General features: G+C 37.2%; 1 protein-coding gene across 1 annotated transcript in view; it reads right to left on the bottom strand.

The window, feature by feature from the left end:
- The window catches only part of LOC141397811 (alanine--glyoxylate aminotransferase 2-like), a 53,811-nt gene extending 44,069 nt beyond the window's left edge, over positions 1-9,742 (bottom strand). Inside the window, exon 1 of the mRNA XM_073974550.1 lies at positions 9,205-9,742. Within this exon, the coding sequence (XP_073830651.1) occupies positions 9,205-9,293 (89 nt within the window). The 5' untranslated portion in view covers positions 9,294-9,742. The remainder of the gene's footprint in view (positions 1-9,204) is intronic.
- Positions 9,743-17,440: the final 7,698 nt, after the last annotated feature.

Below are 17,440 nucleotides of genomic sequence, written 5' to 3'. Positions count from 1 at the left end.
TATAAATACATATTACAACGATATCATCTGCGGCATACGAATTAAATCAAAGAACACTGACAGTATTCTTTTTATTCTTACACGTGTTTTAACATTCTAAAAATAAGAACATACAACGTATATTATTTATTATACTTGTGGTCATTAGCATATACATACAATATGTATGAATATACATTTTATAATATAGAAAGCATCGACATGATGATGTATCGACATTTCAGCTCAAAAAGATGAGACAGCTTATACCCTACACCACACTGTCGTAAGGGGTATTTTCTCTTTATTTATAGAAATTTCCCAAAAAATCACCAAACATTTATCAATAAATACTTAAAAAATCGTTTTAATTTTACTTTTTTTAAGTTCTATATAAGGTCGGACAGTAAGCTTAGTTGACTATTTTGTTTGCTGTCAAAACACATTATTGTGATTTGAAATACGAAGAAAAGAAAATCAAAATAATGTAACTCTTGTGCCAGACATTGAAAATATAACATGAACACTTTTTTCAACATTTAGCAGAGAGAGAGAGAGAAGGTAAAGGAAATCCCTTTCTGCCTTCTTACTCATAAACTCGAAACATTTGCATAGTCTGGCACAAGACATGGTAGAACAAACCAGGTAAAGTAAATACTACAACAAATACAACTCAACAACAACCACATAGAAATTTGTTTTTGTTTGTAATGTTAGTGTTAACGGTAAATGCAAACAAAATAAGGAAATGTCTATAAATTATTAGAATTTAATTTGTTTCACATTTGATTGAATTTTTTGAAAAACATGAATGGAAACTCGTTAGATTTTCAATTTGATAGAACTAATTATGGGCTTATCAAAATATCGCATATTTAGTTTGAAGGTTATTCGATCAAAATTGGCTGAGATATAGCAAAACCGGGGAAAGATATATATGAGGGCTATATCCAAATCTGAACCGATTTGGACCAAAGTTTGAATTCCTATGCGCTCATAAGTACTTGTACAAAAATTCACTGACCTAGGTCAACGCCTTCTATTTTTGTCCACGTTTACAAGAGAGCGGCACCACTGTGCTACGTGGGGAGGGTATTACAAGTTGCGTTTGTAACGCATCGAAATAATGGTCGTAGACCCATCCTTATATATACCAAAATGAATGTCTCGAGTTGAGTCAATCTGGCTATGTGTGTCCGTCCGTCTGTCCATCACGCTAGAGGTCGCAATTTTAATCCGATCGTCACCAAATTTTCGGTGTTGATGAAGGTCCCGGAGGGGAAGAAGCCTATTGATTTTGGTGATGGTTGGATAATATTCAGAGGTCGGAATAGACAAAAAACTTATTTGGGGAAAAAGTCAACGTTTATTTCAAAGCAAATATCTCCCCATCTATAAGGGGTATATCAAAAGCAAAACCTGCTAATGAAAGTAGAAAATATCACCTTTACAACGATGTAACGTAGGTTGTCAAGCAACGAAGATATCACAATAGCCGCTAATAGAACACAACTTTTCATTTTTGCGATTTTATTAATAATGACGAATATCACAGCCTTGGTTGGGTACCTTCCAAAAGCAAAGTCTGACTTTAAAATTAGAAAATTCCATCTTTACAATGATGTAAAGTAGGTTGGCGTAGGTGGCCAAATAACGGAGATATCGCAATAGTCGGAATTTTGATCGGATCCTCACAAAATTTTGGGGGTTGAAGGGAAGAAGAATGAAGCCTATTGATGGGTTGGCGTACATCCAACGTTTCCACTTTTTTATTTGAGTTGTACTGACGATGCACTTAAATGCGTTTCAACTGAAATTGACCTGTATTAATGAAGACATTCAGAGCAATCCCAATTTTAATATTTTGAATATTACCAGTCAAAAGCTTATGCACAGGGGTAGGGTATCACATAGTCAGCGCCGATCCGACTATAGCCATGGCTCACTTGTTTTGTTTTATAACGGTAAATATAGCGAAAAAAAAAAGATTTTTAAGTAAAATTACAGGTAATTTGGTCGAGAAATGTACATTTATGTGAGATCTATACCAAAACATGGACCCATGTTGAACATTTTTAGGAACCACCACCACCACTGGGACTCCTAAATGTCAAATTTCAGACAAAAGATGTAGCTAAAATCTACAAAATACCTAAAATCCGGCGCAACCGTTATATGGGGACTATACCAAAACGTGGACCGATATAGCCCATATTCGAACTTGACCTGCCTATGGAAAAACCAGCAGCTGAATTATTGCGTACGCTATAGTTATTGCAACAAATGGCTAGGTCGACTCAGATTTTTACCCTGATCAATAATATATGAGGAAAGGACAAAATTTTTTAGTTTCCATGAAGCCAAGGTTTGCACTATTATAATACGCGAACTATTGTAGTTTACCAGTAACTATGACTATTGCTGGATTAATTTAGATGTTTTTGTACAAAGCTCAAAAATTTAGCAAAAAAAAAATAATTTACGTGGTAGTTACGACCGCGTAAAGGAAAAAACATAGGTAAAAAACGTTGAAGCTAAACAGGTTTTTTACATTGCTATTCGATTTCTGATTAAACCATTCAAATGACGGACATCTGTCCAAAGTAAAAGTGGGAGAATACAAAATGAAGATTACACTTCTAATGTATCGCTTTCCAAAATTTCCACTGCATCCACCTTTTATGGATGCTGACATTTTGAAGCCGGATTTCAGGTGTTTTTTGTATTTTTTATGTAACTGGGACGCGCATTCGGATATTTCGAAAAACCAATTATAGGATTAAAGAACTCGCGATTTCGCATAATCTGATATGTATATTGAGTATGTAGCCCACACAACAGCAGAGTAATCTACTGCCAAAGGCCAAAATTTAGTGCGATATATTTTCTAAAAAACCTATTTTTTGGGTACAGTATTTACAATATCGTTTTGAGTGTGCTGGTACCCCGCGATATTTTAGTTTTTCGACGATCTGGATCATATAAATCACAGAGCGTAAAAATCCATCTACTAGAACGGCGGAAACGGCTACTGCAAAAAGTGAAAATTTTGGGAAACATGTTTTTGAAAACATCGCTGATTAATTTGCGTTTTCTATGGATCGTTTTCTCTTTAGTTAAAAAACCGACACATCACTCGCGTTTTCGCGGTAACAGAGGTTTACAAAGTTTAACGGTATAGAAGCTGTATCCGATTTATCCCAAAACTACTGTGTGATGCTACATCCACGGTTGTTGATGGATTTTATTGATATAGGTTTAGATCCATGTATTTTTTCACGGTTGATAATGAAATCGGATGCGCATAAAAAGTGTATGCACTTTGTGCAAATTAGACGCATTATACAGTTTTATGCACACTAAAATGCAGACGACGCTACATCGCCGCCGCCAAAGTAAACCTTGGTAAATGTTTACAAATGAAAAGAAAACAATTCGTTGTATCGGGAAACCGCATGCGCATCAAGTGATTTTGAGGATTTCGCGATTTACACGCATTTCAAAATGTATTTTACCCGATACTGCTTTCTTTCAAATTTATTCCGCATTGAAATGTACCCAAAATTTATATGAACGTCTTCCCTATCTTCCTCAATATGTTAACGTGTATTCGGGAAGCGATAACAATGATAAATGTGCGTTTTTGCGTGAATTTTACCTAAAATATATGAATAACTCCGACCTAGTTTTCCTACATTTTCTTCAACTAACTCACAAAATAAATTTGAAAAAATATTTTTTTCTTACAAACGTTTTTTAAAGTTGCTCAATATACTTTTTTGTTTTTGCTATAATATGCGAACCGCTAAATAGATTTGTAAAGTTTTGGTTTCATTTGAATCTTCGCGATGTTTAGATTACGTCCATATTTTTTTAAATATTTTTAGGATGCGTAAACAGCTTGAATTTTGTTAAAACAAGTTGCAAAGTACCAATTTTTTTAACTCTTTCTCAATTTCCGCGAAAACTTAAAACTTTTCCACTAATGTTATGGGGCCTCAGAAATCATATATTACGTAGGGAGCCCCTAATAAGGAGAGTTTCTCAATATAATGATTAGAGTCTTTTAAAGATTTTTTTTTTATCAGAATTGAAACCGCCATAACTTTTGCGCGCAACAACCAAAATTAGTATCTCGAACAGATTTAAGAATGGGATTTTTTTCCCAATCCATGTACCAAAAATCTTTCATGTAGCTTAAAAAAAAATTTTAATTTTTTTTTTTCTGGAAAACTAAAAAATTTTGTCTTTTCTTCATATACACTTTATAGGGTCGCAAGATTACAAAAGGAAAAAAGTTAATATACTCTACAACCTATGGTGAAGCGAATAAAAATTTGAATATTTGTGGGAGGTGCCACTCCTTCCGGCAGCTCCACTTCAAACTTGAACAAATTATTACGAGTACCAAATTTTGTACCAAATCGATTGATCTGTTCGATAATACTCATGCGCACCCGCCAGTCGGACAGGGGGGCGACTCAAAATTTTCTGAAACGGATTAATTCAACGACGCAACTTGTTGTTCGTGCACCCTCGGTAGCCTAAAAGCCGAGGATATAAAAATGTTTCGTGTCCATTTTACCCAAATTTGGCGCTTTAATCGGTGATCCGTAGTGCGGATGGAGGATTTGGGAGGCAGAAGTGCTGAAACCCATGGCACATCAAGGAGGGTAGAATAGGTTCAGAAAACTATAAAAATACAATCCTGAAACTATGTCTGTTTTTTGTCAGAATTATTATGATGACAAATTCAACGAGTTTATGTTCAGTTATTGTTTGTCATCAGATATATAAAAACAATATTTGTTTTTATGCCTTATTTTTTATTTTTTAAAAACGCTCTTTTGTAAAACTTACTAACGTATTGGTTTGAAAATCAATTTTCAAGACAATGGTGGATGTGAATCCGACCCTAGGTATTTATTTGAGGCTCAAAAGACCCGATCACGCCTATCTTTTTAATATGTTATATACTGCAAAATTAATTAGCCGATTTTAGTAAAATGTTCTGCATTGTGCCCTGATGGATGCAGGCTATACATGTTGTTGGATTTTGGAGGGGGCGCAGTACCTCCCCTATGCTCTATATATGGTTCAAATTTTTACAATCCGAAATACAAATTTACAACACTTCAGAAGAAAATCCTTTAAAAACTTCAGATCGGGCGGTATCGTTTAGCTTCCAAACTCAGAACTCGCCGAAATTACAGCAACATTGGTCGGAAGGATCCGTTATATGTGGGATCTGCCTATGCCTACAATTGTTGTGGATACGTGTTTTTAACCCCCTAGGAACCTTTAATAGCAAATTAGAGATATTTTGGCTAAAGTCCTCAATGTAGCTAAAATCGGAGGTACAATGATATGGGGGCAAAACCAACAACGCACAGTGATTCAGTAATCGATTTTCCTGGCCAAAACCAAATTTTTTGTCGTCACTGATTATTAATTTATATATGGGATTCGATAGTAAACATATTGAAACTAAGAAAACCAACAAAATTAGGTTAAACAAGTAAGAAAGTGTCAGTCAACTATGCTGACGGAGATATACCCTCAACCGCTGACCAAACCAAAACCAAACTAAACACAATAATATAAAGATTTTGAATCAAGAGTTTGCTTTACAATCTGTAGGTACCAAACATTTTTAATAACCAAACTTCTTCATAAGTAGTAGTAGTAATTTTAGTATGCGCCGACAGGGTGTTGGAGCTTTTGGACCATTATCTCAGGAAGTATTGATTCACTCCGGAAAAAAATGTACCGTTGTAAATGAGGGAGCTAGAACAATCTAATGAAAAAAGAATCAAAACGATGCGAGAGTAGATCTAAAACTTCATTTTTCCTCGGGAGGTACTCGAAGGAGTGGACCGATATAGTCCCTATTCCAACCTGATACATAACTGGATGAACTAATACCATGTGCAAAGTCTGCAGTAATCAGAAACTCCCTGCGAGAATTATTTTGCGGATTTGCGATCATGGTTGGTGCCGTCAGGGTTTCTTAGAGCTTTTCGCCGAATATCTCAGGACTTGCGCAAGAAAAAAATTGTACCGTATTAAAGGAAGCCGCAAGTACAACCTACTGAAAAAAAGTTCAGAATGATCCGAGAGGAGTTCTTAAATTTCACTTTATCCAAATTTTGTGTGGGAGGTAATCGAATGAGTGGACCGATATAGTCCATATTCGAACCCGATATATGTCTGAAAGGAATTATGCGATGTGCGAAGTTTGGACCAAATCAATTGCTCCCTTCGAGAGTTTTCGTTCACACCATTTTACAGAAAAATTTTGAACCTTTGTGGGGGAGGTACCGGAAGGAGTGGACCAATATGGCCCATCTTCGAACTTAAACTAAGTTTGGACAAAATATTACCATTCCCAAAATTTGGTTCGGTTAATCCGTTCGAGAGTTATCGTGCGCAACAGCCAGACAGACAGACGGACGGACATGGCTAAATCAACTCCAAATTGTCTGAAACCGTTATTTCGATGATGTGTTTTTCGATGTGTTTTTTCCATACCGTTCCTATAAAAGTTATAGGGCCTGTTCCAGAAATGCAAGAATCCACTAATTTTTACTCTTTTTTCCGGAACAGAGCAATAGCTTTATTACACAAACGAAATTTTTTCAATATATGTATGAGTTTTTATAAGAGTTATATGAGTTTTATGAGAACCCAGGGTGAATTTTTTTAATTTTGGAAAAAAATTAAAATTAAATTAAATTTTTATGGTTTGTTTATTGGTGATTGAAAAACATATGAAAAAATCAAAAACACTCATATTTTGATGCATAATAAGCAAAAAAACCCAAATTTGTAAATTGGATCATGAATTTTTTTAAATTGGAAGTTTTTTAATTGGAATTTGGAAAGCTGATTATGTTATCTGTCGAACAAAAAACGTTATATAGATTTGACCAGTAGTGGGATTCACTAAGGCATTTTTTGGTTACCGACAAAAATCGGTAAAATTAAAGTTGTCAACATTGTTGCTATCGGTAGGACTTATCAACAACTTTGTTTTGGTTGCTAATTTACCGACAAATTTCGTTAATTACCGAAATTATACTACTACAGGAAAAAAACGATTCTGAGCCACTGTGCGACGTAACCATTTCTCTGTAGAAATATTCCCATATCGAAGACTAAAAAAATCTTCAAAATACCAAAAATCGGAGGTACCGTTTTATGAGGGCAATATCATGTTCAATAACAAACATCCTAGGAGTAATAGAAACATCTGTATCAAATTGTAAAGCTCTATTTTAAATATTGCGAACTGTATCTTGATTTCAATAGACAGACGGACATGGTAATATAGGCATATAATTTGATGTGTTATAAACGGAATGACCCTCCATATGACGGTGAAACAATTAAAAAATGAAGTAGCCCTAGCTAAGTCGTACCGATAGCAACAATCCTGTCAACATCAATGTAATTAATCTTTTCATTAATTATTTTGTGTTTTCATTTAACCGATTTTTGTCGGTAACCTAAAATAGTTACAGAATTCCACTACAGTTTCGTAAAAACGGTTTCTATTATAGTGATTTTACAGTTGTTTTCAAAATATTGTTTTCCTATTTTTATACACTACACCACACTTCTTTGTGCATTTGAATGTTACATACAAAAGGAAACGAAATAGACCCATAGTTCCTTCTAGGCATATACGTAGAACTACTTTCTGAGTCGATTTATGCATGTCCGTCCGTTCAGAACGTAAAAGTCGCATTTATTGTCCGATTTAGCTGAAAATTGGGGAATATATAGGAAGAACGCTATTGCTTTTGGTGAAAATCGGTTCAGATTTAGATATAGCTCCCATATATATTTTCGGCCGATTTCACGTATTTGCTGCATCAAACTCGCTATATATGTTTGATTTCGATTAAATGTGGAATGTGTGACTGAATTCAGTGTAAAAATAAATGTGCCAAATTATATCGAAATCGGTTCAGATTTGATATTTGATATTTTTGCCCGATTTCACGTATTTGCTGCACCAAACACTCTATATCTGTCCAGTTTTGATGAAATTTGGAATGTGTGACTGAATTCGGTCTAAGAATAAATGTGCAAAACTATATCGAAATCGGTTCAGTTTTTCATATAACTCCCATATATTTTCTCCCGGCTTTACGTATTTGCTGCACCAAACACCCTATATCTGTCTAATTTTGATGAAATTTAGAATATGTGACGGAATTTGATCCCGTAATAAGTGCACCATATTATATCGAAATTAGTTCAGATTGATATACATATATCTCCCATATATATTTATACAATATCACAGTGGTGTATAGTATCATATAGTCGGGCCCGCCCGACTTTGATCCTTTCCTTACTTAAACAAAAAAGTTTGCCCTAAAATATTTAGAAAGATTTGAAGTATCTTTTTATACCTTAATCTACGGGTTTAAAACATAATAGAGCTTTTTCTATGGATTTGTCTTAACACTAGAGTATGTCTAACAAAAACGTATGAGTAACATCATACAAACTAACGTAAGATATTAAGTATACGCATTTTGTTCATACAAACGACCGGTATCCAATGAACTAAATTGTGAACTAGGTCGTTCAATTGCCCAACTCTACTTAACAACTTTAAGATTAAATCGTAGCAAGTACTTTTCCCACATTCTGACCCCTTCTAGAAAACATTTTGAAATAAAAATCGCACCTTAGAATAAAAAAATATTATGAATTTATACTTAGTCACCGTCAAAAAACTACATATATTTTAGTTTGAGAAAAAACAACCATTCTTGTAGTACGCAGGTACAAACAGAGAAGCTAAATGGGAAAAAGAGGCAACGAACTCACACGCCATACAACTGTACAAATTCTATGTGAATTTCGCCTCACAAATGAGATGAGTGGTTCTGTCATTAGATAGTTTTTTTTTTATTTTGCTGCTCTCTCAGTTGGCAAGTAGATGCGAAGGCCTATAACCTTGGCAAAGAACCAGCAGCAGTAACAATAATAAAGGGGAAAATGTAACAATAAATGACCTTGGCGGCTGTGAGTCCTTTTGACGTTGACATTGGCAATGGATGAGTGCAAATGTGTTTTATTTGTTTCAGCTTTTTTGGAAATATTTTTAAGTTCATAAAAAATATTTTTTACTAAATTTAAGACACAGGTAGGTTGTTGGTTGAGGTCTGTAACGCTGTCGTCTGCGATATTATCGCACACACTTACCCAATATGTTTGTTTCTTAGCTTAATCGTTTCCGATTTGCATAGTTTTTCACCGCAAGCAGATTCTAATTGTTCACGTGGAAAAGGCATTTTGTTTGTTTGTTTTTATTATTATTGTTTTACTTATAAAATTTAATAATTTTTTTATTTAAAAATAAATTCGTATGGAATGCACTTTTTTGTTCTATAAGGAATCACTGATGATTGTCTTTTTCTTTAATATTTGGAATTGCTATTTGCGCGTTTTGTATTGCTTTGTTTTTTCGGGACCACAACGGAAACTGCTCTTACGAGCGCGTTGGTTGGTTTACGTTTGAGAATCGTCAGACAAATGACAAATTGACCGAATGCGTTATTGCTTTTTATAATGCACACTGATATAAAAAAGAAAAAAAATAAAACACCGACACAAATAATATTTACACAATACAAGCCCAACCATCAAGCCGCTAAACAAAATGAAAGCGTTTAGCGGCATATTGCCACTAGAAAATAACACACCAACGACAACGGACAGTGAGGCATACTGCCCCCACACTAATAGCTGCTGCTGTTGTTGAGATTTGAAAATCGTCGCTTAGTTCACACACACACATTTAGGCTCCCTTTTAACTCCTCTTGCAGCCCATGCCCATTAGATTTTTCCATTCCATTTTTACTGATAAGGTAGATGATAATAGAAATGATTTTCATTACACTAGTCGTCATAAATTTGTTTTCATCGAACACATGCTGGGGAAAAGAGATGGGGGGAATTAATTTTTACTTTTCTTTCTTAAATCGACGAAACTAGAAAAGACACTAAAGATTGTGTAAAAGGTCATCGTTTGATTTGTAAGACTGTGGAATTTTCCCTAAAGTGTATTATTAGGGTGGTTTTAAAAAATCGATGTCGGATTTTTTAGGCGGCAAACCCTAAAGTGTTTAGATTTGTTAGATTTTAGGATTGCCATTTATGAAATTCGGGTAAGATTTTGGCATTGCACCAATAGCATATTTGGCCAATCTGGGTCCTATAATATAGCCTTATATTAAAATCCAGCCGCTTTTGCACAATTTTTTGTAGGATTACTTTTTTAGGCACAGAAACGAACTGGTAAAATTTTCTCATCGATTCGACAATAAATGTGATCTTTAGAGAAATTTTGTGAAAATTCAACTTTGGTCCCAAACAAATTACATACTATTGAAACTTTGAGGCCACGGTGGCACGTGTTAACATCTTCCAACTGTTCTCAAACTTTGGCAATCTTAAAATAGAACAATAATAAACATTTTAGGGATACGACCAAAACTATGCCTCATCGAAATAATGGTTTTAGACCCCAAGAATGTTTGTACGAAATTCGTTTCAGACAATTTGGAGTCGATTTAGCCATGTCCGTCCGTCTGTCTGTATGACCGATTTGAACCAAATTTTTCACTTCTTAATTTTTTGCCCATACTTAGTTTAAGTTCGAAGGTGGGCCATATCGGTCTACTCCTACGGGCACCTCCCCCACATAAGTTCAAAATTGTTCTGTAAAATGGTGTGAACGATAACTCTCGAAGGCAGTAACCGATATGGTCTATACTGCACTCATCGTAGTATTTCTACCAGACATAGATCAAGTTCGAATATGGAATATTGCAAATATGGAAAATGGAATATGGGAAATTTCCACCAATTTAGTATTTATTCTTCCTTAGGGATAGAAAATGTTTCATATAGCCCCCACTGAACGGTTCCTCCCGGTTTTCGGTATTTAAAGGATGTGGCCCCAATATCCATCCGAAATGGCTTAATTTATTTATTTAGTCTACAATGGGAGTATAAAACATTCCCATAGAACTATCTTACTTACTTACTTAGCTGGCCCATTACAGAACGTTTGTTCTATAGGCCGAACTAAGAAGAGATCTCCATTCCTCTCTATTTGTTGATTCGCACTCTGGAATACCGCGCCTTTTCATCTCATCATCCACTTGTTTGCGCCATCTATTCCTTGGCCTGCCAATTCTGCGTGCACCGCCAAGCGGTCCGTAATTATACGCCTCTTTAGCGGGTTCATCATCGCTCATTCTTATGATATGGCCTAGCCAACGCAATCGCTGCATCTCGATACGTTTAACAATATTGATGTCGTTGTATAGCAGATACAGCTCGTGGTTCATGCGACGTCGATATTCACCCTCAACGCAGATTGGTCCGTAGATCTTTCGAAGAATTTTTCTCTCAAACACTCCAAGCACTGCCATTTCTGCTTGCGCAAGTACCCAGGCTTCGGAGCCATACATCAGCACGGGTAGTATCAGTGTTTTGTAGAGCGTTATTTTTGTTTGACGAGATGTGGATTTGTTGTTAAACTGCTTACTTAAATCAAAGTAGCATCTGTTGGCCAATACAATTCTTCTTTTTATTTCACAACTGATGCCGTTTGTTGTGTTTACGGAGGTACCGAGGTAGACGAAGTCTTTTACTACCTCAATGTTATAGGAACCAACTTCCACAGTCGGTCCGAGCTCAATGGACGCATTGCGCGTCGACACCATCAACTTGGTCTTCTCACCGTTTACCGCCAGACCCACTTTAGCAGATTCTCCTTCGACCTTTATAAAGGTATCAGTTACTTCTTTTACTGATCGGCCCATGATGTCTATATCATCAGCATAAGCAAGTAACATGTGACTATTGGTGTAGATTGTGCCACTTCTTTTGACGTTTGCCTCTCGTATAACCTTTCCTAGCAGGATGTTGAAGAGGTCACACGAAAGGCTGTCTCCTTGTTTGAAACCTCTTTTGGTACTAAACTCTTCGGAGAGGTTCTTTCCTATTTTAACTGAGGACCTCGTGTCAGTTAAAGTCATTTTACAAAGCCGGATGAGCTTTGCGGGGATACCAAATTCAGACATGGCTTGGAATACCTTTGAACGCAGCGGGCTGTCGAAGGCTGCTTTATAATCGACAAAAAGGTGGTAGGTGTCGATCTGCATCTCTTGGGTCTTCTCCAGGATTTGCCGCAGGGTAAATATCTGGTCAATGGTGGACTTGCCAGTTCTAATGCCGCATTGGTATGGTCCAAATATCTCGTTGACCATAGGCTTTAGTCGTTCGCACAATATCCCTGACACGATCTTGTAGGCAATAGGGAGTAGACTTATGCCCCTATAGTTAGAGCATACAGTCTTATCTCCCTTCTTGTGGACGGGGCACAGGATACTCAGGTTCCAATCGGCCGGTACTCGTTCTTCCTGCCAGATGGTGCTAACTAGCTGATGAATACACCTTATCAGCGTGTCGCCTCCGGTTTTGAACAGCTCGGCTGGTAAGCCATCGGCCCCTGCTGCCTTATTATACATTCAATACCATCTTCTGTGTTTGGGACTGTGGTATCTTCGTCGTCTTCGCTGCTATTGGATACCAACAGATTTGAAAAATGTTCTTTCCATATCCTGAGTACACTATCTGTATCAGTTACCAGATTACCTTGCTGGTCTCTACAAGAGGATGTGCCTATACCAAAGCCATCAGTTTGATGCTTGACTCTTTGGTAGAATTTTCGGACTTCATTCTGGCTCCTGTACATTTCGATTTTTTCACACTCCCGCTTTTCTCCTCTCGCCTTTTCTCCCTGTATCTCTCTCGTGCGCTACGCGTTGCTAAGGATTGTAAAGTAGCCCTATATGCCGCATTTTTCTCTTCGGTGGCAGCACGACGCTCCTGATCATACCATGGATTCCTTGGTGGAGGTCTCTGGTATCCAAGTATGGATTTTGCGGCTGTTTGCATGGAGTGGGCAATGCTTTGCAATTGCGCTGATATGTTATCGGGATGAGGTGTGCTTTGATTAAGCAATTGGGCCAGTTGAGTGGAATATGCTGTGGCTATCTGTTGTGATTGCAGCTTACCGATGTCTAACTTTCGTGTTATGTCTGTTCGTACTTTGTTTGCTACGTTTAATCGGGTGTGTACATTTGCTGCAACAAGGTAGTGGTCCGAATGAATGTTTGCGCCTCGGAACGATCGTACATCCAACACGCTCGATGAATGTCTTCCATCTATTACAACATGATCAATTTGGTTTCTTGTTTTCTGATCTGGAGACAGCCAGGTGCCCTTATGAATATCGAGATGATTAAATCTGGTACTGCTAACTACCATGTTTTTTGCAGCTGCAAAGTCTATCAGCCTCATACCATTGTCAGATGTTTCACTGTGGAGACTGAATTTCCCGACTGTTGGGCCAAAGATATTCTCCTTTCCAATTTTGGCATTAAAATCGCCTAGAATGATTTTAATGTCATGGGCAGGGCAACGGTCATATGTTTCTTCTAAGCGCTCGTAAAATATATCTTTGGTCCGTTCGTCCTTTTCTTCAGTGGGAGCATGACCGCAAATAAAGCTGATGTTGAAGAATTTAGCTTTTATTCGAATTGCAGCAAGTCTTTCATTCACTGGGGTGAAGCTGGATACCAGATGTTTTAGTCTCCGTCCAACTACGAATCCACAAACAAACTCATGCTTTACGTCATGGCAGCTATAATACAGTGCGTCACCTTTAGGTGTTGTTGTGACGCCTTTCCCAATCCATCGTATTTCCTGTATGGCAGTAATATCGGTCTTGTACTTTTCAAGTACGTCTGTCAATGCGAAGACCGCACCTTCTCTATAAAGAGTGCGAATATTCCAGGTGCAGATTCGCAGATCATGGTCCTTAAAACGTTTGCGGGGTTCGTCAACTTTAGAGGGGTTTGTTTTTCTTTTCTTTCGTTTTTTCATAGTAGGCTGTTTTTCTAGGGGAGGGTTACTAACCCGACGCCCAAACTCAAGTTTTGAACGTTCTTATGGGTGAACGCGCGGCACATGTTATCTCACTGCCTTTAACGTGTGTTAAAGGCAGTTCCCCAGGTGACACCACGGGGAGGTCAGTGTCCACTTGGGATGAAAGAGGGACCAAGATAAATCCTGGGCTTTGCCGTGTTAAACCCGATCAGGACCGTTGCTTGGTATCTTTCATCCCCTACGTCACCCCCCATAGAACTATACCTCCCGATTTATTTTGAAGGTTGTGGCCTCATTATCCAACGGAAGTGGCTGAAATTTAGTATTTAGATCAGGTTCGAATATGAAATTTCTAAGTACACACCTTCGGGCAACTCCCAAACAAAATTTCGAAAAAGTGCAGTTTTGATTTTTTTTGCAACAAATTGTATTCGCTGCCCTTATTAGGATGGTACAAGTTTTTTTCAGCGGCAAGTCCATACTTCCTGAGAAAATGGTCCGAAAGCTGTAAAAATCCTATGGCACCATGTGTAGTGGCTGGAGCGCACGATAACTCTCGAACGGATCTACCGATTCGGTATGAAATTTGGCACTCGTAATAATTTTTCAATACTTAGTTTAAGTTCGAAGATGAGCCATATCGGTCCACTACTCACGAAAGTTCCAAACATTTCACTCTCGAAGGCAGTAGCCGTGTTTGTCCATACTGTGCACATCGTAATATTTCTACGAGAAATAAATTAGGTTCAAATATGGTCTATATATGTCAACTTCTTCGGGTATCTCCCACACAAAATTTCCGAAAAATGCAATTATTGTAGCTGTTTGTATTTGCTGCCCCCATTACGGCGGTACACGATTTTTTTGGGGGAAAGTTCATAGTTCTTGAGAAAATGGTCCGAAAGCTGTAAAATCCCTGCGGCACCATGTGTAGTGGCTAGAACACACGACAACTTTCGAACAGATCTGCCGATTCGGTACAAAATTTGGCCTTCGTAATATTTTGTTCAAACTTAGTTTAAGTTTGAAGATAAGACATATCGGTCCACTCCTTCGGGAACCATCCCCACAAAAAATTAAAAAATTGTCACTAAAATTGTATGCCCTATATCTCTTGAACGAACTTGCCGATTTGGCCAAAGCTTAGGTTCCTCAAATATTTTGTCCAAATGTAGTTTAACTTCGAAAATGGTCCATATCGGTCTTCTCCTTAGGGTGCATCCCACACAAAAGTGCAAAATTTTTGTTTAAGTGCAGAGGGCGCGCTGTCTATCCCTCAGGTACCTCCTCCGCAACACTTTTGTGTTTCAATCCAAATATATTCAGTTGACGGCAAGTTCATACTTCCAAAAAGGACCACACAATCTGAAAACCTCCTAAATAAATAATTATCTGTATTGCATATATGAATGTATCAATTCACACAGCCTGAGGGTATATCTCTGTTGGCAAAGCCGACTGATACTTTTTACTTGTTCCCTTTGAGTTAAAACCTGCCTAATGTATTATAAGATAATGTCTTTGGGATGCACAGTATAACCAAAATGTTTTTATGCCATCCACCATCATACAGAGGGTGTTGAATAGAGCTTTGTAATATGATACAGAAGTTCCTTTTACCCCATGGAGGTTTGGTTTTGAAAATCTGTCACATCGGTTCATGTTTTGATATAGACCCCATGGAACGGTACCTTCCGATTTTCGGTATTTTGAAGGTTGTAGCCTCATTATTCCACCAAAGTTGTGAAATTTAATATTTATTCTTCGTTAAGGATAGGTAATTTTTCATATATCCCCCACAGAACAGTTCCTCCCGATTTTAGGTATTTAAAGGATGTGGCCCCAATATCTATCCGAAATTACTTATTTGGCGATCAATCGATGAAAAAACTTTACCACTTCGTTCCACAGCAAAATTACTCATTACAAAGCCCCCTACTAACCCATTTTACAATCGGCTCAGATTTTAATATTAGGTATATTATAGGGGCCAAATTATCTATAATTGGCTACATATGCATATTGGAGCAAGATCAAAATTTGGCCCAATTTTCATAAATTTTGTACGATTCGCAATGGACTTTTTTTTCATCGATTGGAAAATAATTGTGGACTGTAGAGCGATTTTCTGAAAGTTCACTTTTGGCCCCCATACAAAGTACTATGGACATAGAGATCGGTCTGGGGACCGGGTTATCGTTAACCGATCGTTATAACTTTTTGTAGAAAGCGTTTTTAAGCCACAGCACCTAGCAAAACTACTCATTACAAAACCCCCTACTAACTCATTATTTGAACAAGGGCATGTCGCGCCAAATACGTAGTTATTTTTTTTTTGGTACTGGTAACGTTTTTTCATCGATTGGATTATAATTGCGGCCTTTAGAGAATTTTCGTGAAAGGTGATCTTTGGCCCATACAAATTGCAATGAAAACAAAGATGTCTAATTTGGCACGGGATAAGTTAAAAAATGTAGCTAAAACCCTAAAAATACCGAAAATCGGGAGGTGCTGTTATTTATATGGGGCTATATCGAAATATGTGCCTACGCTTTGTGACAACTGGAAGCCTCAAATACCAAATTGCAGATACTTCTATCAAAAAGGAAGATAAAATCCGCAAAATACTGAAAATTGGGAGGTACCGTTATATGGGGGCTATACCAAAACATGGACCTATGTTAACAGTTTTTTTGTGGAGATAATTTATGATCAAATGTTAAATTACAGGAAGTTCGATCAAAAAATTTAGCTACAACCCACAAAATACAAAAAAATTGGGAGGTACCGTTAGAGTTTGGGCTATACCAAAATATGGACCTATGTTGAAAATTTTTGGTGGAGGTAATTCGTGATCTCTGGGATCATTAAACGTCAAATTTCGAGTAGCTCGATCAAAAAATGTTACCACAACCCCCAAAACACAGAAAATCGGGAGGTACCGTTACATGGGGGCTATACCGAAACGTGGACCTATGCTGAAAATGTTTGGTAGAGCAGTTTTGTGACAAATGGGACCCCAAACGTCAAATTTCAGGTACTTCTGTCAAAAAAAGGTAGCTAACATCCTCAAAATACCGAAAATCGGGAGGCGCCGTTATATGGAGACTATACCAAACAATAAACCTGTGCCCATAACTTTTGGAATATAAGATTGTTGATCACTAGGAAACCTAAATGTAAAATTTTAACTAATTCGGTTTCAAAATGTGACTAAAAACATCAAAATACCTGAAATCGGGCGGTACCGTTTTATGGGGGCTATATCAAAACGTGGACCGATATAGCCCATCATCGAACTTGACCTGCCTGCAAACAAAAGACGCATCTTCCCTAAATTTCTGCGTTCTATCTCCATTTTTGTGGATACTAGAGTGATTACCACAGACGGACGGATGGACGGACAGACATGCATAGATCGACTCAGAATTTTACGCGGATCAAGAATATATATACTTTATAGGGTCACAAATGA

This window comes from Musca autumnalis, unplaced genomic scaffold, assembly GCF_047663935.1.
Source record: "Musca autumnalis isolate F117 unplaced genomic scaffold, ASM4766393v1 scaffold_3, whole genome shotgun sequence".
In the NCBI taxonomy this organism is placed as follows: domain Eukaryota; kingdom Metazoa; phylum Arthropoda; class Insecta; order Diptera; family Muscidae; genus Musca; species Musca autumnalis.
The sequence above is the reverse complement of the archived record's forward strand: the minus strand, read 5'-3'. Positions and strand labels throughout refer to the sequence as shown.